This window comes from Heptranchias perlo, chromosome 19, assembly GCF_035084215.1.
Source record: "Heptranchias perlo isolate sHepPer1 chromosome 19, sHepPer1.hap1, whole genome shotgun sequence".
Lineage (NCBI taxonomy): Eukaryota > Metazoa > Chordata > Chondrichthyes > Hexanchiformes > Hexanchidae > Heptranchias > Heptranchias perlo.
In genome coordinates, this window is record NC_090343.1 from 9,898,817 (window position 1) to 9,922,322 (window position 23,506).

At 46.5% G+C, this 23,506-nt stretch overlaps 1 protein-coding gene across 3 annotated transcripts in view; it reads left to right on the top strand.

The window, feature by feature from the left end:
• The window catches only part of edem2 (ER degradation enhancer, mannosidase alpha-like 2), a 49,517-nt gene that overhangs the window by 13,349 nt on the left and 12,662 nt on the right, over positions 1-23,506 (top strand). For 2 of the 3 annotated variants that reach the window (XM_068000277.1, XM_068000279.1), the window contains exons 2-5: positions 11,556-11,666; positions 17,712-17,751; positions 19,719-19,824; positions 22,443-22,568. In XM_068000277.1, the coding sequence (XP_067856378.1) occupies positions 11,556-11,666; positions 17,712-17,751; positions 19,719-19,824; positions 22,443-22,568 (383 nt within the window). Of the gene's footprint in view, positions 1-3,984; positions 4,210-11,555; positions 11,667-17,711; positions 17,752-19,718; positions 19,825-22,442; positions 22,569-23,506 lie in introns of those variants that run through there. The other variant, XM_068000278.1, reaches the window with a different exon arrangement.

The window sequence follows — 23,506 nt, forward strand, 5'->3', positions numbered from 1 at the left end:
AGAGTGAAATGGATTGGAACTCCTTTTTCAGTGTGAGTTGTATCAAATGATGCAACATTTTTTGAATTAAATAAGCGAGATTTGACAGGTCTGGTTGCTCTCTCTGTTTTCCATCACTGTTTCATTTTTCCCATGCCTCCTTCCCAGTATTTCTCTCTCTATATGGCTTTTGCCCCAGGCTCACCTTCCCATTACAGCAGCAAAATATTCTCCCTCCCTCCCAAATGTCAACAAAACATTGGCGTGGAAGTGGGCTGCGGACCCTCCCTCAAAGTCTGGAGTCTGTTCTCGCCCTCCACCCGAAAAGCAAGACGCTTTAGTTTAACATCTTATCCAAAGCGTACGCTGAATCCGCACCTAGTGTACGGGGTGCACATTTCCAGGTGGGTGTACGGCTGACCGCAGAAGCTGTCACCAGAATTTCAATATCATATTGTGGTGGAAGTGACATCATTGGAGGTTTGTGCTGTTTCTCGATCTTTACACCAGAAGTCAGTGATTCTTCATTTCACCCATTTAAATTCTTTCTGAAACAGCTATCCACTTAGTCCCATCACCCTGCCCTTTCCCTTTTCAATTTTTCGTTCAAAAGCTATTATGGATTCTGATTCTACCAATGTTTCTGATTGGGCATTCTGTAACCTAACAACCCTCCGTGTAAATAAAATTTCTGCTAACCTCTCCTCTTTGTTCTTTTAGTGATGATCATAAACTTTCGCCCTCTAGTTACTGATTCGCCAACTAATGGAAATAGTTTTTCCTCATTGGCAATATAAACTAGAGGGCACAATTCTAAAAGGGATGCAGGAACAGAGAGATCTAGGGGTATATGTGCACAAATTGTTGAAGGTGGCAGGGCAGGTTGAGAAAGCAATTAAAAAAAGCATACGGGATCCTGGGCTTTATAAATAGAGGCATAGAGTACAAAAGCAAGGAAGTCATGATGAACCTTTATAAAACACTGGTTCAGCCACAACTGGAGTATTGTGTCCAGTTCTGGGCACCGCACTTCAGGAAAGATGTGAAGGCCTTAGAGAGGGTGCAGAAAAGATTTACTAGAATGATTCCAGGGATGAGGGACTTTAGTTACATGGATAGACTGGAGAAGATGGGGTTGTTCTTCTTGGAACGGAGAAGGCTGAGAGATTTGATACAGGTATTTAAATCAAGAATAGATAGAGAGAAACTGTTCTCGTTGGTGGAAGGGTCAAGAACCAGAGGACATAGATTTAAGGTGATTGACAAAAGAATCAAAGGTGACATGAGGAAAAACTTTTGCAGCGAGTGGTTAGGATCTGGAATGCACTGCCGGGGTAGGGTGGGGGGCGGTGGGAGTGGTGGAGGCAGATTCAATCATGGCCTTCAAAAGGGAACTGGATAAGTACTTGAAAGGAAAGAATTTGCAGGGCTCCGGGGAAAGTGGGGGGGGTGGGGAGTGGGACTAGCTGGATTGCTCTTGCATAGAGCCGGCATGAACTCAATGGGCCGAATGGCCTCCTCCCATGCTGTAACCTTTCTATGATTCTATTTACCTTATCAAATGAAACTTTATCTAATGAAAAGAGACACAATTTTTCTAGTCTTTCCTCATACCTAAAGCCTCTCATCCCTGGTATCATCTTAAGTGATTTTTTTTCTGCACCATTTCCATAACCTTAACATCCTTCCTTAAAAAGGTATCCAAGACTGGACACATTGTTCTAACTGTGGCCTAACCAATAATTTATGTAATATAATATATACAATGATTTATATGGGTTACCTCTTAGCTTTTGTACTCTATACTCATATTTATAAAACTTAGGATCTCATGTACTTTTTTACAGCTTTAACTTGTCCTCCTACGATTAAAGATTTATTATCTGAACCCTAAGTTTCTCTGCTCAATTACTCCTTTCAAAGTCTTACCATTTAGTGTGTATGTCCTCTCCTTACTCTTCCTCCCAAAATATATCACCGTGCATTTTTCCGCACTAAATTTCATCCGACATCCATCTGCCCAATCTAACTTATGTCCTTCTGAAGTCACTTGCAGCCTTCTTCACAATTAACCGCACTTCCCATTTTTCTGTCATCTTCAAAGACCAGATCATTTATCTATATAGAAAAGACTATTTACATTCGCCCAGTACAAAAAACATCCATTAACCACTATTCTGTCTTCTCTTCTTTATCCACCTTCCTAGCCATTCTGCCACACTCCCTTTGATGCCATGTGTCCTAATTTTGTCAATAAACCCCCAAAGCAGCATCTTTTCAAAATCAATATACACATCCACTAGATTTCCTTTAATAATACAATCCATCATTTCCTCAAACAACTATTACATTTGTCAGACATCACTTGCTTTTTACAAATTCATGCTGGCTGTCCATAATTAACCCATGTCTTTCTTGATGAGTATTTATTTTATACCATGTTATGGCTTATCCACTACCGATGTTAGGCTGACTGGTCCATAGTTACTTGGTTAATCCCTTAGTTCCCTGAAGACCACAACTAGCTGCAAGGATTCTGTCATTCTGAGAGACAGCAGCATCTTCCATTAGCGCCTCATGCATGCCTTGCTTCTGAGCATTCCTCGCCATACCCTCAGACCTACGTGAGAGCAGGCTTGATGAGATCAGTGAAGCCTCTGTCAATTGATCCACACGTCTGTCCATAAAGGAGTAAGTGTAGCCCAAGGCCTCTATGGCGACAGTATGAGTGTTCATGAGCGATGCAATGACTTTGCACGGGGGGGCGCTATGCTGCAGCTGTCCCTGGAGTTGCCACATGCTCTATGCAGTGCATCATATCATCAAACTTGCAGGTAGTGGACTGGTCCACACTAGCTGTCATTTGGCGTGGTCTTCAATGACTACAGCAATCTTTCATGTATGGAAAGCATCATTCTTTTAAAAACAAGTCTGAATCCCTGTCCTTATCAGCTGAGGTGGGACAGCAGCTCGCCCTCCAGCAGCAAGTCCCAGCACTACCTGTTGCTGTTCACTGATGCTCTGTGCATTACATAGAAATAAACAGAAATTACAACATGGGAACAGTCCATTCGGCCTGTCCAGTCCATGTTGGTGTTTATCCTCCACATGAGCAATTCCCTCCTTTACCATTGCTACCAAAAACAGATTAACTGGTCATTCTTCTTATTTTTGTTTGTGGGATCTTGCTGTGTGAAAATTGGTTATAATTTCTGTCTACACAAGTCACTGTACTTCAAAGTGCATTGTACTAATATTGAGAGCCTTCCGAGATCTCAGCGCTCCTCCAATTCTGGCCTCTTGAGCCCCGATATTCATCGCTCCACCATTGGCGGCCGTGCCTTCAGCTGTCTAGACCCTAAGCTCTGGAATTCCTTCCCTAAACCTCTCGACTCCTTAAAAACTACCTCCTTGACCAAGCTTTTGGCCTGTTCCAAGACCTCCTTTTGTAACTTGGTGTCAAATGTTGTCTGATTACGCTCCTGTGAAACACCATGAGCCCCAATATTCATCGCTCCACCATTGGCAGCCGTGCCTTCAGCTGTCTAGGCCCTAAGCTCTGGAATTCCTTCCCTAAACCTCTCTGCTTCTTAAAAACTACCTCCTTGATCAAGCTATTGGCCTGTTCCAAGACCTCCTTTTGTAACTTGGTGTCAAATGTTGTCTGATTACGCTCCTGTGAAACACCGTGGGACGTTAAAGGCGCTATATAAATGCAAGTTAGAGTTGTTAACTTGGAAAATATCCGTGCAAACTGTGATCCACAAGTTTATGATTGGTGCCAAACTCTTTCGTGCATATCAGTGATTTTTCTAATATGTGATGCACCATGCAATAACATAAAAAAAAAACAAATATATATTTAAAAAAAAAGCACAGCCATTGAGAAACAGCAGCTCATAGACTGACTCAGCGCTTCAGATAATCATGTGGAGCAGGCACAGGGCGCAGGCGCACATAGGCGTTCGCTTCCGGGTTTTGCAGACAGGGGGGGGGGGGAGCGGACCCGGGAACACATGTCAATCAACCAGTCCCCGGGAGAGCGCGAGGGGGAAAGTGGACCCGGGAACACATGTCAATCAACCAGTCCCCGGGAGAGCGGGGCCGCCGACGGCGACACGCGTACATGCTCGGCGTCTTTCACGCCGCCTGCTTCTTCATAGTCACCGGAGCGGGCGGCCACAATGCAAAGGGCAAAGAGATGCAGGCGCAGGAGATGGCTCAGTACAGGTCAGTGCCAGTGGTTGGCCATTGAGGGTGCTTTAAAAAGGGAGTTCGGCTCTCACCTTCCTCCTCTTTACAGATTGTTCCCATCTGAAAGTAATGCACCGATTTGGGCAAAAAAAAAACAAAATCCTTGTCGGCGGCAATAAATGCTTCTGCAGCTTTGATGCATCTTGCCCCAAGTTTCCTGACGACTTAGGGAGCTAACGTGCACTGTGACTGTACTACACCACACGTATATAATCAAAAGACACTTAACACAAAACCTTGTTAAATGTACAGAGTCCTACAACACCAGGGGCTTGATCGGGCGGATGCGGTAAGGATGTTCCCAAGGATGGGTGAAACTAGAACTAGCGGGCATCATCTTAGAATAAGGGGCTGCTCCTTCAAAACTGAGATGAGGAGAAACTTCTTCACTCAGAGGGTAGTAGGTCTGTGGAATTTGCTGCCCCAGGAAGCTGTGGAAGCTACATCATTGAATAAATTTAAAACAGAAATAGACAGTTTCCTAGAAGTAAAGGGAATTAGGGGTTACGGGGAGCGGGCAGGAAATTGGACATGAATTTAGATTTGAGGTTAGGATCAGATCAGCCATGATCTTATTGTGGAGATACCGGTGATGGACTGGGGTTGACAATTGTAAACAATTTTACAACACCAAGTTATAGTCCAGCAATTTTATTTGAAATTCACAAGCTTTCGGAGGCTTCCTCCTTCCTCAGGTGAATGTGGAAATGAAATCCTCGAACCCTTCGCATTTATAAATCACAGAACAATACTTGGTGATTACAGACAGTCTATTCAACCGCCCGTTGCCAAGGCAATCAGTGTGCAGACAGACAGGTGTTACCTACAAGGTCTCCGAATATACAAACCACCAAAAAAAAAACACAGAGATATTGAGGCAGAAACATAGAAAAGACAGCAAATGACCCGTTATATTGAAAACAGATAACATTTGTTCGCTGGTGGGGTAACGTGTAGCGTGACATGCACCCAAGATCCCGGTTGAGGCCGTCCTCATGGGTGCGGAACTTGGCTATCAATTTCTGCTCGACGATTTTGCGTTGTCGTGTGTCTGGAAGGCCGCCTTGGAGTACGCTTACCCGAAGGTCGGTGGCTGAATGTCCTTGACTGCTGAAGTGTTCCCCGACTGGGAGGGAACCCTCCTGTCTGGCGATTGTTGCGCGGTGTCCGTTCATCCGTTGTCGCAGCGTCTGCATGGTCTCGCCAATGTACCATGCTCTGGGGCATCCTTTCCTGCAACGTATGAGGTAGACAACGTTGGCCGAGTCACAGGAGTATGAACCATGCACCTGGTGGGTGGTGTCCTCTCGTGTGATGGTGGTTTCTGTGTCGATGATCTGGCATATCTTGCAGAGGTTACCGTGGCAGGGTTGTGTGGTGTCGTGGACGCTGTTCTCCTGAAAGCTAGGTAATTTGCTGCGAACGATGGTCTGTTTGAGGTTGGGTGGCTGTTTAAAGGCGAGTAGTGGAAGTGTGGGGATGGCCATAGTGAGGTGTTCGTCGTCATTGATGACATGTTGAAGGCTGCGGAGAACATGGCGTAGTTTCTCCGCTCCGGGGAAGTACTGGACGACAAAGGGTACTCTGTTGGTTGCGTCCCGTGTTAGTCTCCTGAGGAGGTCTATGCGATTTTTCGCTGTGGCCCGTCGGAACTGTCGATCGATGAGTCGAGCGTCATATCCCGTTCTTACTAGGGCGTCTTTCAGCGTCTGTAGGTGTCCATCGCGTTCCTCCTTGTCTGAGCAGACCCTGTGTATTCGCAGGGCCTGTCCATAGGGGATGGCCTCTTTGACGTGGTTAGGGTGGAAGCTGGAAAAGTGGAGCATCGTGAGGTTGTCCGTGGGCTTGCGGTAGAGTGAGGTGCTGAGGTGCCCGTCTTTGATGGAGATTCGTGTGTCCAAGAAAGAAACTGATTCTGAGGAGTAGTCCATGGTGAGCTTGATGGTGGGATGGAACTTGTTGATGTTGCCGTGTAGCCTCTTTAGTGATTCCTCGCCGTGGGTCCATAGAAAGAAAATGTCGTCGATGTATCTGGTGTATAGTGTTGGTTGGAGGTCCTGTGCAGTGAAGAAGTCCTGCTCGAACTTGTGCATGAAAATGTTGGCGTATTGGGGTGCGAATTTGGTCCCCATGGCTGTTCCGTGTGTTTGGGTAAAGAACTGGTGATCGAAGGTGAAGACATTGTGATCCAGGATGAAGCGGATGAGTTGTAGGATGGCGTCTGGAGATTGGCTGTTGTTGGTGTTGAGTATTGATGCTGTCGCAGCGATGCCGTCATCTTGGGGGATACTGGTGTAGAGTGCCGAGACGTCCATCGTGGTGAGAAGTGTTCCTGGTTCAACTGGTCCGTGGGTACTGAGTTTTTGTAGGAAGTCTGTAGTGTCGCGACAGAAGCTGGGGGTTCCCTGTACGATGGGTTTCAGGATGCCCTCGATGTATCCAGAGAGGTTCTCACACAGGGTTCCGTTGCCTGATACGATAGGACGTCCGGGTGTGTTGGCTTTGTGTATCTTTGGGAGGCAGTAGAAGTCTCCCACGCGGGGAGTACGTGGGATGAGAGTGCGTAGGATGCTTTCAAGGTCTGGATCGAAGGTCTTGATCAGTTTGTTGAGCTGGTGGGTGTGTTCTTTGGTCGGATCTGCGGGTAACCGTCTGTAGTGTTCCTGGTTGTCCAGTTGTCGGTATGCTTCTTTGCAATAGTCCGTTCTGTTCTGTATGACGATGGCTCCTCCTTTGTCCGCTGGTTTGATGACGATGTTGCGGTTGGTCTTGAGAGCGTTGATGGCGTTGCGTTGTGCTCGGGTGACATTCTGGACTGTCTTCTGAGTGCGGCTGATGAATCTGGCATTGACGCATTTCCTGACAGCTTGAGCATACATGTCCAGCTGAGGGCAGCGACCCTCCGGAGGAGTCCAGTGTGACTCTTTCCTCTTCGGTTGCTGTACCGCGGATCCCTCTGTCTGCTGTTCCGGATCGTTGATTGCTGTTCCGGATCGGAACAGCAGACAGAGGGATCCGCGGTACAGCAACCGAAGAGGAAAGAGTCACACTGGACTCCTCCGGAGGGTCGCTGCCCTCAGCTGGACATGTATGCTCAAGCTGTCAGGAAATGCGTCAATGCCAGATTCATCAGCCGCACTCAGAAGACAGTCCAGAATGTCACCCGAGCACAACGCAACGTCATCAACGCTCTCAAGACCAACCGCAACATCGTCATCAAACCAGCGGACAAAGGAGGAGCCATAGTCATACAGAACAGAACGGACTATTGCAAAGAAGCATACCGACAACTGGACAACCAGGAACACTACAGACGGTTACCCGCAGATCCGACCAAAGAACACACCCACCAGCTCAACAAACTGATCAAGACCTTCGATCCAGACCTTGAAAGCATCCTACGCACTCTCATCCCACGTACTCCCCGCGTGGGAGACTTCTACTGCCTCCCAAAGATACACAAAGCCAACACACCCGGACGTCCTATCGTATCAGGCAACGGAACCCTGTGTGAGAACCTCTCTGGATACATCGAGGGCATCCTGAAACCCATCGTACAGGGAACCCCCAGCTTCTGTCGCGACACTACAGACTTCCTACAAAAACTCAGTACCCACGGACCAGTTGAACCAGGAACACTTCTCACCACGATGGACGTCTCGGCACTCTACACCAGTATCCCCCAAGATGACGGCATCGCTGCGACAGCATCAATACTCAACACCAACAACAGCCAATCTCCAGACGCCATCCTACAACTCATCCGCTTCATCCTGGATCACAATGTCTTCACCTTCGATCACCAGTTCTTTACCCAAACACACGGAACAGCCATGGGGACCAAATTCGCACCCCAATACGCCAACATTTTCATGCACAAGTTCGAGCAGGACTTCTTCACTGCACAGGACCTCCAACCAACACTATACACCAGATACATCGACGACATTTTCTTTCTATGGACCCACGGCGAGGAATCACTAAAGAGGCTACACGACAACATCAACAAGTTCCATCCCACCATCAAGCTCACCATGGACTACTCCTCAGAATCAGTTTCTTTCTTGGACACACGAATCTCCATCAAAGACGGGCACCTCAGCACCTCACTCTACTGCAAGCCCACAGACAACCTCACGATGCTCCACTTTTCCAGCTTCCACCCTAACCACGTCAAAGAGGCCATCCCCTATGGACAGGCCCTGCGAATACACAGGGTCTGCTCAGACAAGGAGGAACGCGATGGACACCTACAGACGCTGAAAGACGCCCTAGTAAGAACGGGATATGACGCTCGACTCATCGATCGACAGTTCCGACGGGCCACAGCGAAAAATCGCATAGACCTCCTCAGGAGACTAACACGGGACGCAACCAACAGAGTACCCTTTGTCGTCCAGTACTTCCCCGGAGCGGAGAAACTACGCCATGTTCTCCGCAGCCTTCAACATGTCATCAATGACGACGAACACCTCACCTATGGCCATCCCCACACCTCCACTACTCGCCTTTAAACAGCCACCCAACCTCAAACAGACCATCGTTCGCAGCAAATTACCTAGCTTTCAGGAGAACAGCGTCCACGACACCACACAACCCTGCCACGGTAACCTCTGCAAGACATGCCAGATCATCGACACAGATACCACCATCACACGAGAGGACACCACCCACCAGGTGCATGGTTCATACTCCTGTGACTCGGCCAACGTTGTCTACCTCATACGTTGCAGGAAAGGATGCCCCAGAGCATGGTACATTGGCGAGACCATGCAGACGCTGCGACAACGGATGAACGGACACCGCGCAACAATCGCCAGACAGGAGGGTTCCCTCCCAGTCGGGGAACACTTCAGCAGTCAAGGACATTCAGCCACCGACCTTCGGGTAAGCGTACTCCAAGGCGGCCTTCCAGACACACGACAACGCAAAATCGTCGAGCAGAAATTGATAGCCAAGTTCCGCACCCATGAGGACGGCCTCAACCGGGATCTTGGGTTCATGTCACGCTACACGTTACCCCACCAGCGAACAAATGTTATCTGTTTTCAATATAACGGGTCATTTGCTGTCTTTTCTATGTTTCTGCCTCTCTATCTGTGTTTTTTTTGGTGGTTTGTATATTCGGAGACCTTGTAGGTAACACCTGTCTGTCTGCACACTGATTGCCTTGGTAACGGGCGGTTGAATAGACTGTCTGTAATCATCAAGTATTGTTCTGTGATTTATAAATGCGAAGGGTTCGAGGATTTCATTTCCACAACATTCACCTGAGGAAGCCTCCGAAAGCTTGTGAATTTCAAATAAAATTGCTGGACTATAACTTGGTGTTGTAAAATTGTTTACAATGATCTTATTGAATGGCGGAGCAGGCTCGAGGGGCCGATTGGCCTACTCCTGCTCCTATTTCTTATGTTCTTATACATTTGTCCACCCCAGTCCATCACCGGCATCTCTATATCATGAAAACCTTGTTAGGTTGAGGAGAACATCCCTGACCTTTGGGCTGAAACTGAAAAAAAATTAACAATGCAGTTAAGTTGGTCTGCTTGGGTAAGCAAATCACTCTTGTGTTATAACTGATTACCTTTCTGCTGGTAAATACACACAGAGGAGTGTGCAGTAGTTTCACAGTTAAAATGATTGGTGTAAAAAGCGATTTTATCCCGAACAAAAGTTGCAGGAAGAGGATGAGGTTGGTTTCCTGGTGTTGAGAGTAGGGATTCTTGCTGTGTTGTGGTTCTTTATATACCAGCATGGAAGGGGTGAGGATATGGAGGAATTTATATGTGAGGATGAGGATTTTGAATTCAGTGTGCTGGGGGATGAGAAGCCAATGGTGAGGACAGTGGTGATAAACAGCCAGATGCAGTGCAGGATAGGATGCAAGTGGTGGAGTTTTGAACAAGTTGGAGGTCGTTCGGTAGACATTACTCACTATAACTTTCTGGGGTTTCTCTTTATTCAGTATGGCAGGAATTACTCACCATGCAACTCTGATGCTTCTCTTTGCCAGTTTATTTCTAGATTCTTATATTGGGCAACAGTATGTTATTGCTGAAACTGTGCACCTCAAACACCACCATCCAATGGGTTACAAAGTGTGTTCATGTTATGTTACAAAGCACTCACATTTTATGCTGAGTTGTGCTGTTCCCTATGCTGTTCATGAGGAGCTCTTGGCACCTGCTGTCTGCCTCGTAAGGGCTCAAACCTGTGCTCATGAGTTGTCTTGTGATCAGGTTTGCCATAAGATCATATGACGATCCTCCTTGGGAGGGAGGTAAACATGGTCTTTCTGGGGTTAAAGTGGGTCTAAGACGCAAAGTCAACCTTCTGTGGTAGATTCAATAACCTAATACCCGAGCTGTGCAGGTCCATTGTACTCCAAAGCAGTGTTGGTGAGCGACTAGCTAACGTGGCTCATTAGTGGTGCTTGGAGGGTGGACCTGATAGCGAGAGCGAGGATTCTTCCCAATCAGCTCCAGGTAGCTGTGCTCGCCATTGCCCTAATAATTAAGGTGATCCTGACTAGACGAGCAGTGGGAAGCTTACTGGTGCTCTGTGTGGTTTTACCTGGTTAAACTCGAGCAGTACCTCTGTGTGCACTTTGGCACCATTAAGTGTTGGCTCTTGCCACCCTGTGCTTAAGCTCTTGGGACATGGCTGAGTGTAGTGTTTCCCAATAGGGAGAGAATTTGCCCTTCATATTGGACAAATAGAAACTCTACCTATATAGATTTCTCAGTAGCTAGGTTTGAAACATGGTGATGATTTTCCATGCATGTCAGGCACCAAGCTGACTTATAAAAATGTATATTGGGGAACATATGATCTTAAGGCAAATCTTAGTGGACAATGATTACATAACATAGGTACAGGAGTAGGCTGCTCCACTGTTCAATAAGATCATGGCTGATCTTCTACCTCAACTGCATTTTCCCCATATCCTTCGATTCCCTTAGTGTCCAAAAATCTATCGATCTCAGTCTTGAATATACTCAATGACTGAGCATCCACAGTCATTGAGTATATTCAACCGTGTTACTGTTTGGAATTTCTGTTTATTCAGTAGGGTCAATATGATAAATGTTAATTAGAACAAATTCTGTCCATACAGTATGTGACGCTTGACTAATTAAAATTGGATGAGGAACTCAGACCGTGGTAATGTGACTTCCCTCCGCCATAAGAACTTGTATATTTTCACGGTCCCTTTGGGTTTCATCGTTGTTTTGGGTTTGACTGAAGAATTAATGCGGACAGAAAAATAAAACAAAAAAAATCTCCTATAAATGGATATGTTGTTTTTCCCCTCACAGGGAGCGAGTTAAAGGCATGTTTTATCATGCCTACAACAACTACTTGGAGAACGCTTTCCCTTATGATGAACTACGACCTTTGACCTGTGATGGTCAGGATACATGGGGGAGGTAGGTTGTAGCTGACTTTTGAGCTGCATTCATTTTCCAGCAAAAGGGGATTTTTTTTTAATTTAAAAAAAAGGTTTTTGATGGGATAGAACCCAACCCAAGCTGGATAATAACTTTAAGAACGGCTATTCAGTCATGCATAACTAAGCTTCGGATTAATTCCATTAGATCTTTGTAAATATGAACGTTTATGGGAAATAAAAATTAAGTAATGAATCGTTGTGGCAAGGCTCCCAGATGACTCGGTTGGCTTACGGAATTATGTAGCTGAGCCGTTCAGATCAGAAGGTCTCAGGTTTCATCTCTGGTCTGTGGAGTTAGTTGATCTCAGCTGAGGGCTCAGTAAGGGTGCCACAGTTGGCCTCAGGACCTTTGGAGTAGGATGGGGGGGGGGGTGGAATTAGCCAGGGTTTCCACGTCTGATTGCTATCTGCGTTTTCTAGATTATTATATTAAAACCAGTGTGTCAGTGTCCGCAAATATCACACTTCAGACGTCTCACTTTGTACAGAGGCAAAACGATCTTAAAATGCTGGCTTCTTCTGAGCTACAGCCTGAAACTGACGAGCACATTCCAATTTGTAAAGTTTCCTGACCAATAGCAATTAAACTCTTGCCTGACATCAGGCTATGTTTACTTATAGCAATTAGACTTTCTGGCCTTAAAGGGACAAGTCAGCTGAAACACAGACACTGGAGAATAGAGTGGATACATGGGTTAAAAACCGACCCCTTTCCCTCGTCGGGCCAGTGTATTCTGTGAAGTAGCCATACATGCCAGCAGCTTCAAAACAAAGCTGACACACAAAAATAAGTAATTACACTGAAAGTGCAGTGGGACACAGGTTTGTAACTTAAGCTGTAGATGTATTCAACATTACTTCACTTGTATTGGAGGGGGTAAAAAAGTAAGTACATGATAACCTGAAAAGGGATACAAATATTGAAGGTACAACAACACTCGAGAAGCTCGACAACATCCTTTTTTTTTTATTCGTTCACGGGATGTGGGCGTCGCTGGCAAGGCCGGCATTTATTGCCCATCCCTAATTGCCCTTGAGAAGGTGGTGGTGAGCCGCCTTCTTGAACCGCTGCAGTCCGTGTGGTGACGGTTCTCCCACAGTGCTGTTAGGAAGGGAGTTCCAGGATTTTGACCCAGCGACAATGAAGGAACGGCGATATATTTCCAAGTCGGGATGGTGTGTGACTTGGAGGGGAACGTGCAGGTGGTGTTGTTCCCATGTGCCTGCTGCCCTTGTCCTTCTAGGTGGTAGAGGTCGCGGGTTTGGGAGGTGCTGTCGAAGAAGCCTTGGCGAGTTGCTGCAGTGCATCCTGTGGATGGTGCACACTGCAGCCACAGTGCGCCGGTGGTGAAGGGAGTGAATGTTTAGGGTGGTGGATGGGGTGCCAATCAAGCGGGCTGCTTTATCTTGGATGGTGTCGAGCTTCTTGAGTGTTGTTGGAGCTGCACTCATCCAGGCAAGTGGAGAGTATTCCATCACACTCCTGACTTGTGCCTTGTAGATGGTGGAAAGGCTTTGGGGAGTCAGGAGGTGAGTCACTCGCCGCAGAATACCCAGCCTCTGACCTGCTCTTGTAGACACAGTATTTATATGGCTGGTCCAGTTAAGTTTCTGGTCAATGGTGACCCCCAGGATGTTGATGGTGCGGGATTCGGCGATGGTAATGCCGTTGAATGTCAAGGGGAGGTGGTTAGACTCTCTCTTGTTGGAGATGGTCATTGCCTGGCACTTATCTGGCGCGAATGTTACTTGCCACTTATCAGCCCAAGCCTGGATGTTGTCCAGGTCTTGCTGCATGCGGGCTCGGACTGCTTCATTATCTGAGGGGTTGCGAATGGAACTGAACACTGTGCAGTCATCTGCGAACATCCCCATTTCTGACCTTATGATGGAGGGAAGGTCATTGATGAAGCAGCTGAAGATGGTTGGGCCTAGGACACTGCCCTGAGGAACTCTTGCAGCAATGCCCTGGGGCTGAGATGCTTGGCCTCCAACAACCACTACCATCTTCCTTTGTGCTAGGTATGACTCCAGCCACTGGAGAGTTTTCCCCCTGATTCCCATTGACTTCAATTTTACTAGGGCTCCTTGGTGCCACACTCGGTCAAATGCTGCCTTGATGTCAAGGGCAGTCACTCTCACCTCACCTCTGGAATTCAGCTCTTTTGTCCATGTTTGGACCAAGGCTGTAATGAGGTCTGGAGCCGAGTGGTCCTGGCGGAACCCAAACTGAGCATCGGTGAGCAGGTTATTGGTGAGTAAGTGCCACTTGATAGCACTGTCGACGACATCTTCCAGCACTTTGCTGATGATTGAGAGTAGACTGATGGGGCGGTAATTGGCCGGATTGGATTTGTCCTGCTTTTTGTGGACAGGACATACCTGGGCAATTTTCCACATTGTCGGGTGGATGCCAGTGTTGTAGCTGTGCTGGAACAGCTTGGCTAGAGGCGCAGCTAGTTCTGGAGCACAAGTCTTCAGCACTACAGCTGGGATGTTGTCGGGGCCCATAGCCTTTGCTGTATCCAGTGCACTCAGCCGTTTCTTGATATCACGTGGAGTGAATCGAATTGGCCAAAGACTGGCTTCCGTGATGGTGGGGATATCGGGAGGAGGCTGAGATGGATTATCCACTCGGCACTTCTGGCTGAAGATGGTTGCAAATGCTTCAGCCTTGTCTTTTGCACTCACGTGCTGGACTCCGCCATCATTGAGAATGGGGATGTTTGCAGAGCCTCCTCCTCCCGTTAGTTGTTTAATTGTCCACCACCATTCACGACTGGATGTGGCAGGACTGCAGAGCTTTGATCTGATCCGTTGGTTGTGGAATCGCTTAGCTCTGTCTATAGCATGTTGCTTCCGCTGTTTAGCATGCATGTAGTCCTGAGTTGTAGCTTCACCAGGTTGGCACCTCATTTTTAGGTACGCCTGGTGCTGCTTCTGGCATGCTCTTCTACACTCCTCATTGAACCAGGGTTGATCCCCTGGCTTGTTGGTAATGGTAGAGTGAGGAATATGCCGGGCCATGAGGTTACAGATTGTGGTGGAATACAATTCTGCTGCTGCTGATGGCCCACAGCGCCTCATGGATGCCCAGTTTTGAGCTGCTAGATCTGTTCTGAATCTATCCCATTTAGCACGGTGGTAGTGCCACACAACACGTTGGATGGTGTCCTCAGTGCGAAGACGGGACTTCATCTCCACGAGCACTGTGCGGTGGTCACTCCTACCAATACTGTCATGGACAGATGCATTTGCGACAGGTAGATTGGTGAGGACGAGGTCAAGTAAGTTTTTCCCTCGTGTTGGTTCGCTCACCACCTGCCGCAGGCCCAGTCTAGCAGCTATGTCCTTCAGGACTCTGCCAGCTCGGTCAGTAGTGGTGCTACCGAGCCACTCTTGGTGATGGACATTGAAGTCCCCCACCCAGAGTACATTTTGTGCCCTTGCTACCCTCAGTGCTTCCTCCAAGTGGTGTTCAACATGGAGGAGGACTGATTCATCAGCTGAGGGAGGACGGTAGGTGGTAATCAGCAGGAGGTTTCCTTGCCCATGTTTGACCTGATGCCATGAGATTTCATGGGGTCCAGAGTCAATGTTGAGGACTCCCAGGGCCACTCCCTCCTGACTGTATATCACTGTACCGCCACCTCTGGTGGGTCTGTCCTGTCGGTGGGACAGGACATACCCAGGGATGGTGATGGAAGAGTCTGGGACGTTGGCTGAAAGATATGATTCTGTGAGTATGGCTATGTCAGGCTGTTGCTTGACTAGTCTGTGGGACAGCTCTCCCAATTTTGGCACAAGTCCCCAGATGTTAGTAAGGAGGACCTTGCAGGGTCAACTGGGCTTGGTGTTTTGCCGTTGTCGTGTCCGGTGCCTAGTGGTCCGATGCCGGGTGGTCCGTCCGGTTTTATTCTTATTATGACTTTTCGTAGCGAGATTTTACAACTGAGTGGCTTGCTAGGCCATTTCAGAGGGCAATTAAGAATCAACCACATTGCTGTGGGTCTGGAGTCACATGTAGGCCAGACCGGGTAAGGGCGGCAGGCTTCCTTCCCTAAAGGACATTAGTGAACCAGATGGGTTTTTACGACAATCCGGTAGTTTCATGGCCATCATTACTGATACTAGTATTTTAATTCCAGATTTTTATTTAATTAATTGAATTTAAATTCAGGACAAATCCAGGACAAAGCAGCCCGCTTGATTGGCACCCCATCCACCATCCTAAACATTAACTCCCTTCACCACCGGCGCACGGTGGCTGCAGTGTGTACCATCCACAGGATGCACTGCAGCAACTCGCCAAGGCTTTTTCGACAGCACCTCCCAAACCCGCGACCTCTACCACCTAGAAGGACAAGGGCAGCGGGCACATGGGAACAACACCACCTGCACGTTCCCCTCCAAGTCACACACCATCCCGACTTGGAAATATATCGCCGTTCCTTCATCGTCGCTGGGTCAAAATCCTGGAACTCCCTTCCTAACAGCACTGTGGGAGAACCTTCACCTCACGGACTGCAGCGGTTCAAGAAGGCGGCTCACCACCACCTTCTCAAGGGCAATTAGGGATGGGCAATAAATGCTGGCCTTGCCAGCGACGCCCACATCCCATCAACGAATTTAAAAAAAAATTATTTTATAGGGGCTGCAAGATGCCTTCTTCAGAATATTTTTATTTTTACTACTTTGCATTTTCTAGTATTTTGGAGCATTCAATGAACACTTTTTAATCTTAAATGGGGATATCTAGAGTTTTATTGAAAGCTACTTTCTATTTGCCATTTGAAAATTAGTTATTTTCCTTTCATTTTAAAGCTTTTTTCTCTCAGTAGTACCTGAGAACCAATTATTGGGAGATTTTTAAAAACTGCATAACAGCAAATGGGGGGATGCAGACTTTTTAAATCAATCCAGGGAGAACTGTCAGCTGCAGATTTAGAACTTTGCATGGTCTTTCCAAATGTTGTTCTCTTCCTCTCTCTTTCCCGCTCCACCCCCCACCCCTCCCCCCCCAACAGCTGTCGGTACATTTCCTGGAAAATTTGAATTTCTTTTAACATTAAACTGGAGCAGTGTGGTTAACTTTTTAAACATTTTTACATTTCACTGATTTCAATAAAGAAAACAAAGTGATATTTGGATTTTCAACACACCAACCAGACCATCAGCTGTTACTTCGAGAGTCGGTCTCCCCTTTCAACCTGCTCAGAACACAATGGCACCCTACCCCCAGTTCACAGAGACCATTTACCCCTTCCAACTTACCCAGTCCTCCTTTCTTCTCTCCGGTCCATGTTGGAACTCTTCCCTTTTCCGCCACCCATTCCCAATCCTTGTTGGAACTCTTTCTCCCGCTTTCCCAGTCCATGCTGTCCCTCTCCTCCGTCCCTCCCTTCCTGGGCTCCCCTCCCCTCCCGGGTTATCTCAGTGTCACTCTGGAACTCCTGCCCAAATCCTGCTGCTGTGTGCCAAAGGGATTGAATGCATCTACATATTGTAGATGGGAATTCCTACCCACTGTACGCAGCCGGGATCAATTGCTTTGGCTAACAACAGCAACGATAATGGGGTGTGGGTGGGAGAGAGGGGAGAACCCAGGAGCAGAGCTGAGGAGGCAGGGGCCTGATTTTAATTTGCAAACTGGAACCAGGCCCTCAAAATGCTGGCTGTTTGCATCAAATGCCGACCGTGGCATGTATTTTGTAGCACTAAGCCATTCAGCCTACAAAGGTCCTAAGTTCAACTTTGCACCTGTGCTGGATTAGCTGATCTCAGCTGGAGCTTGTAAGCTCCGAGGTGATGTATAGCCACTTAATCAAGGTACCAGAGGGCTGATGGGAACCCAAGCAACAGAATTCTGTCATGATTCGATGCCTTCGGGAGAGGAGGTGAGTAAAAATTCTCAGGGCATTCATTGCAAATAAACGTTTATTACAGTCACTAATTGAATCAGGTTGCTGTATCAAGCATTCTTATTGTGCAAAAAGTTAATTTTATTTTCTGTATTTCACAGCTTTTCTCTGACCCTGATCGATGCATTAGACACTCTCTTGGTAAGTGTGTACCCATGTTTGGATTGATTGGACTATCTGGCCTCGGACAGAATAATTTTTTCTGCTTTCCGCCCTCCCTTTCTTTTCAAATTATCTTTTTTTTTTCACCAATTTTTTTTCTGCCAGTTCTTCTCTTCTCCTGAAGGTGTTGACTGTTTATAGAAATGTGGCTGCATGGACCCCGTTTGCCATCTGGCAGCTTGTCCAAGTACGGGAAAAATCACAGCTGCACCCCTGGGTACTGCTGCACCCCTGTCTAGTAGCTGATTTTTCAGTGGTTGGACTCCAATACGATGATTTGGGAAAGGAGTGGGAGGCCGTCGTCCTGGGTCACCTCAAGCCAAGAAATACGTTTAAAAATGAATATATCCCCATATGGCCAAGTGATACCATTTTTATCAAGAGTGATATTGGAGGTAAATATCTGACAAAAATGTGGTAAAACTAGATGGAGTGAGTGGTACTGTGGAGTTAGCTCCCTATCCCCTCTCTTCCAAGATCTGGAACCAAAACCGGCCAGACCTTACGGGTCCTAAGTTAAATAAGCTCAGTTTCTCATAATTATCCGTACCTATCACAGAAATATAGTCCAGCCCATTTCAATGAGGATGCTTGGATATGAGGTAAATTGTTGGCTGAGGTCAGAATTCCATGTCCCCAAAAAATTAAAGATTGTCCCTACGTCGTCCAAATGGGCAACAGGCTGCTTCACGGTTGATGGTCATGATCTGTTTATTGCCACCACTGTTTTGCTGGGAATGTTTCTTCTTGGTGGCATTTATGAGAGATTTATTTCCTTGTGAAAATCCAACTTTCTGAAGAGAAGAAAAATAGATACTTTGTCCTTGTCAACTCCTGGCTTGCAAGAAAGAAAATAGACCACTAGTGAGGGACTGGCTGGCAATACTCACCTTTCCGTCTTTGGGGCCTGGGTTGCAATCCAGGCCAAAATGATGAAGTGAATGTCGCCTCTCTCTGCTAGCTGAAAGGGGCCTGCACGAAATGAGTCTTCCGGCCATCCGTAACCCAGTTCTAATTGACTTCAGGGAATGGAAATGGTGCAGGGAATTAATATGTTATGTGAAAGAGTGGCAGCAATTTCTGGGCCTCCAGAATAAACCCACGCAGATTGAACAAGCAGGTTTGCTTTTTTTTAAACCCCCCCATCAATTTTCTCCCCCTCTCCTGAAGTGGTTGACTCTGTACGGCTCCATAGTGCTAGTCGCTAGTACCCACTGACCAGTATTAATGCAGGTGGCTTTATAAATAGAGGCATAGAGTACAAAAGCAAGGAAGTTATGTTGAACCTTTATAAAATACCATTTCGGCCGCAATTGGAGTATTGTGTCCAGTTCTGGGCACCACACTTTAGGAAAGATGTGAAGGCCTTAGAGAGGGTGCAGAAGAGATTTACTAGAATGATTCCAGGGACGAGGGACTTCAGTTATGTGGATAGACTGGAGAAGCTGTGGTTGTTCTCCCTGGAACAGAGAAGGTTGAGAGGAGATTTGATAGAGGTATTCAAAATCACGAAGGGTTGAGACAGAGTAGATAGAGAAAAACTGTTCCCATTGGCGGAAGGGTCAAGAACCAGAAGACATAGATTTATGGTGATTGGCAAAAGAACCAAAGGTGACATTAGGAAAGGCTTTTTTACGTAGCGAGTGGTTAGGATCTGGAATGCACTGCGGAGGGGGTGGTGGAGGCAGATTCAATCGTGGCCTTCAAAAGGGAACTGGATAAGTACTTGAAAGGAAAAGAATTTGCAGGGCTACGGGGATAGAGTGGGGGAGTGGGACTAGCTGGATTGCTCTTGCACAGAGCTGGCATGGACTCGATGGGCAGAATGGCCTCCTTCCTTGCTGTAATCTTTCCATGATTCTATGTGACTTGTCCACAGGCTTGCTGTAGGGGGGGGGTATGAATGTGCAGGTTCTTATGTACTGTTCCAATCTCTCTGGGTTCAGGTGCTGGGTAACGTGACCGAGTTTCAGAGAGTTGTTCACATTCTTCAGGATGGAGTGGACTTCGACATCGATGTCAACGCGTCTGTATTCGAGACCAACATTCGAGGTAAGACTGCAACACGACCTCTAACAAACTAAAGAATTTACATTTATACAGTACCTTTCATGACCTCAGGACATCCCAAAGTGCTTTACAACCAATTAAGTACTTTTGAAGCGTAGTTACTCTTGTAATGTAGGGAATCGTAGCAGCCAATTTGTGCACAGCAAGATCCCACAAACAGCAATCAGATAAATGACCAGATAATTTTTTTTTTAGGTGTTGTTTGAGGGATAAATGTTGGCCTGGTCTTGCCTGCTCTTCTTTAAGTAGTGCCATGAGGGCAGTACCTGTGAGGGGCCTTGGTTTAGCACCTCCAACAGTGCAACCACTTCCTCAGTACTGCTCTGGATTATGTGTTTGCCAACATTTCCCTCTTGGGCAGGATTGTCTTTCTGGAGTAGTGCAAGTGCGCAGTTGGTGGATTGGGGTTTATGTTGAACGGGAGTGGGGCTTGAACCCACAACCTTCTGACTCCAAGGCGAGAGTGCTGAAGCTTGTGGCTCTTTCTCTTCTTTTCCTTCCAAGCATCTGCTCCTAAAGCCCGTATTTTCCCAATTCTATCTCTGTTCTGTCTTCATTTAAATGTTTCAGGTTCAGATGGTGGTGGCCCTTTGGCCCATTTTTATCTCATCCATCCTACCATCTTTTCAACATCTAGCCGTATTGAAAAGCAGAGAAATTATGTTAAACTTGTATAGAACCTTGGATAGACCACACTTGGAGTATTGTGCACAATTCTGGACTCCATATTATGGAAAGGGTATAGAGGCATTGGAGAGGGTGCAAAAAAGATTCACAAGGATGATACCAGAATTTATCAGGAAGGGCTGAACAGGCTGGGGCTCTTCTGTCTAGAAAAGAGAAGGCTGAGGAGTGACTGATTGAGGTCTTTAGGATGATGATAGGGTAGATGGAGAGAAAATATTCTCACTTGTGGGGGAGTCCAAAACTAGAGGTCATAAATATAAAATAGTCATTAATAAATTCAATAGGGAATTCAGGAGAAACCCCATACCCAGGGAGTGGATGGAATGTGGAACTCGCTACCACAAGGGATAGTTGAGGCAAACAGCATAGATGCATTTAAGGGGAAACTAGATAAGCACATGAGGGGAAAAGGAATAGAAGGATATACTGATAGGGTGAGATGATATAGGGAGGGAGGAAGCTCTTGTGGAGCATAAACGCCGGCATAGACCAGTTGGGCCGAATGGCCTGTTTCTGTGCTGTAATTTCTATGTAACGCGATGTATTTAAATGAGTCCAATGCACTGGTGTCAATTGTCCAAAATGGCAACCCTTTCCAGCTGTTTATCACCCTCTTTCTAAAGAAAAGCTTCCTGATACCTTTCTTAAATTTGCCTTTCACAAGCCTGAACCTGTAGATTCTTGTCACATTGCCCCAGTGTTTGTGAAAGTAAAGTTTTTGTATTGTGTTGCCCCCTCCTCCTAATATCATAGCCCGGTGTCTCTTAGGAGCCATAAGACTACACTGTCAAGGTGTTATCAATTATAACAACAGTAGCGAAAGAGTCACTATTTGGCAAAATTATTAGCACATGTGAGCACAAGTAGCTGCTCCATCTTTACAGCTGTCGTGCTATGTCCATTTATTTAAAGTCTTTCTAAACTTTTTTTTAATCATTTTCTTGCTTCTTCCACTCCATCCACTACACTCCCGGTAAGATGGCAAGTAGACAGCCTGGTTCCGTGCCTCTTGGCTGTTCTACACTCTGACTGTCTGCCAGTGGGTGCAAGTGTGTGGCATTGAGTGACACCATCTGATTTTGTTCCTCTTCGGGAAAGCTCGTGGACTCGGGACTTTCTCCTGAAAGCACGTGCAATGTTGGGAATTCACCATATAGTGACTAGCAGGCATAGAGAAGTGGACTTGTGTTCCACCAGACTATGTGACAGTATTGCACTGCATAGTGATAAAGGCAAGTCCCTGCTGGCAGTGGAACTTGCCCTTCCTGGCTGTAATGGCAACCGAGCCTACACCAAAACTCCTCCAGTGGCTTAAAAGATTAAAAAAAGACAGTATGGAACTGAACCTTACAGACCAGGGCACTGCTGCTTTACTTTGGATCTAAAAATGTTTGTTCATTTATGCAGCTTAACTGTTTGAAAGGGACTTAAATAAAATCCTCAGTTTACTGATTTCTCGCAGGTGTTATAAACTGGATGGCCAGGTGGTGATGGATGGAATACTAGAGCCCAGTCTTCAGTTGCTTCCAAACCTTTATTCACAGAGATCAACATTACCCACTGTGCACCCCCTAGATAAGCTCTTATATAAATGGATACAAGAGAGTCCCCAATTACATACGAACATACAAATTCAAAGCAGGAGTAGGCCATTCGGCCCCTCGAGCCTGCTCTGCCATTTGATAAGATCATGGCTGATCTGATTGTGACCTCAACCCTACTTTCCCGTCTACCTACTATAACCTTTGACTCCCTTGTTAATCAGGAATCTATCTATTGATTCGCACCACCTGAATAAAGTTAACACTAATTGATATAAATCATATGGATAGAATTAACATTTAGTGCCTACTCTGGTATGTTTAATCTGCAACTTTTAATGCTTCTTTCGTGTGTGCTGTTCCTTTCTGCAGTGGTGGGAGGATTACTGTCAGCTCACCTGCTCTCTAAAGAAGGTGGAATCGAAGTGGAGCCGGGATGGCCCTGCTCTGGACCATTGCTGAGATTGGCAGAAGAAGCTGCTCGTAGACTACTGCCAGGTGAGGACCCTACATGCTACACCTGTATGGGCGCCTCCGAGCCGACGTGCTACACCTCCGAGCCTACGTGCTACACCTCAGTGGGCTCCTCAGAGTCCACGTGCTACTCTTTTATATAGGCTCCTCGGAGCCTACATGCTACACCTCCATGGACCCACCGGATATCCAGTGTGTTTCTTTTCTCCCTGTGATTGTTACCATCAGTGTAAAACATAATTGCATTGGCAAAATATTGCTCACTGTTCCAAATACCTGCTACGCTTCAACCTTTTCACATCACTCGAGCCATTAGGGCCTTCCTCCCGTCATCAATTTCCAAAAGAAGAATGAAAATTGTATAACTGATGGAGTCAAATCCGGAACACCATAACTCGGAATGAGTCTGAAATTAGAGATTTTTAAATTAAGCTTTTGATTTTACTTCTGTTCTTGAAAGTGTTGAATTTTGTTAGGTACAAATCCCCCCAAGCACTGGCAGCCCTCTTGTACCTTACCCAATGTGAGTCTAGATACTGAGTGTTGGCGGGAATTTTTTCCCTGGAGAGGGTGGGGAATAAACCAAACCCGAGCTCTATCCTGTCACCGACCACCTGCTCGCAAATTTAATTGAAGCTCTTCCCGAAGCCAGAAGCAGGAAATCTTCTTAAATTCTGTCGAGTTGCAATTTGTCGGCTCAAATATCACATTCAGTAGCACAGCAATCAGGTGCAAATGTTAAAAAAATACATGGAACATGTTAGTCGCTTCTAAAGTACCAAACAGATGTACAACAGCTCTCCATTTTCCACGTGCTCACGGTAGCATCAACAGGCTAAGCAATAATAAAAGGGGAAGTACAAGCTGGAGGGCTGTTTGAGCCACCTTGTGGCTAACAAGGTATTTCACTTTAAGCTGAGGTACACAAGCTCTGGTGTGTTAAACATTCAAAGCTTGTAAGT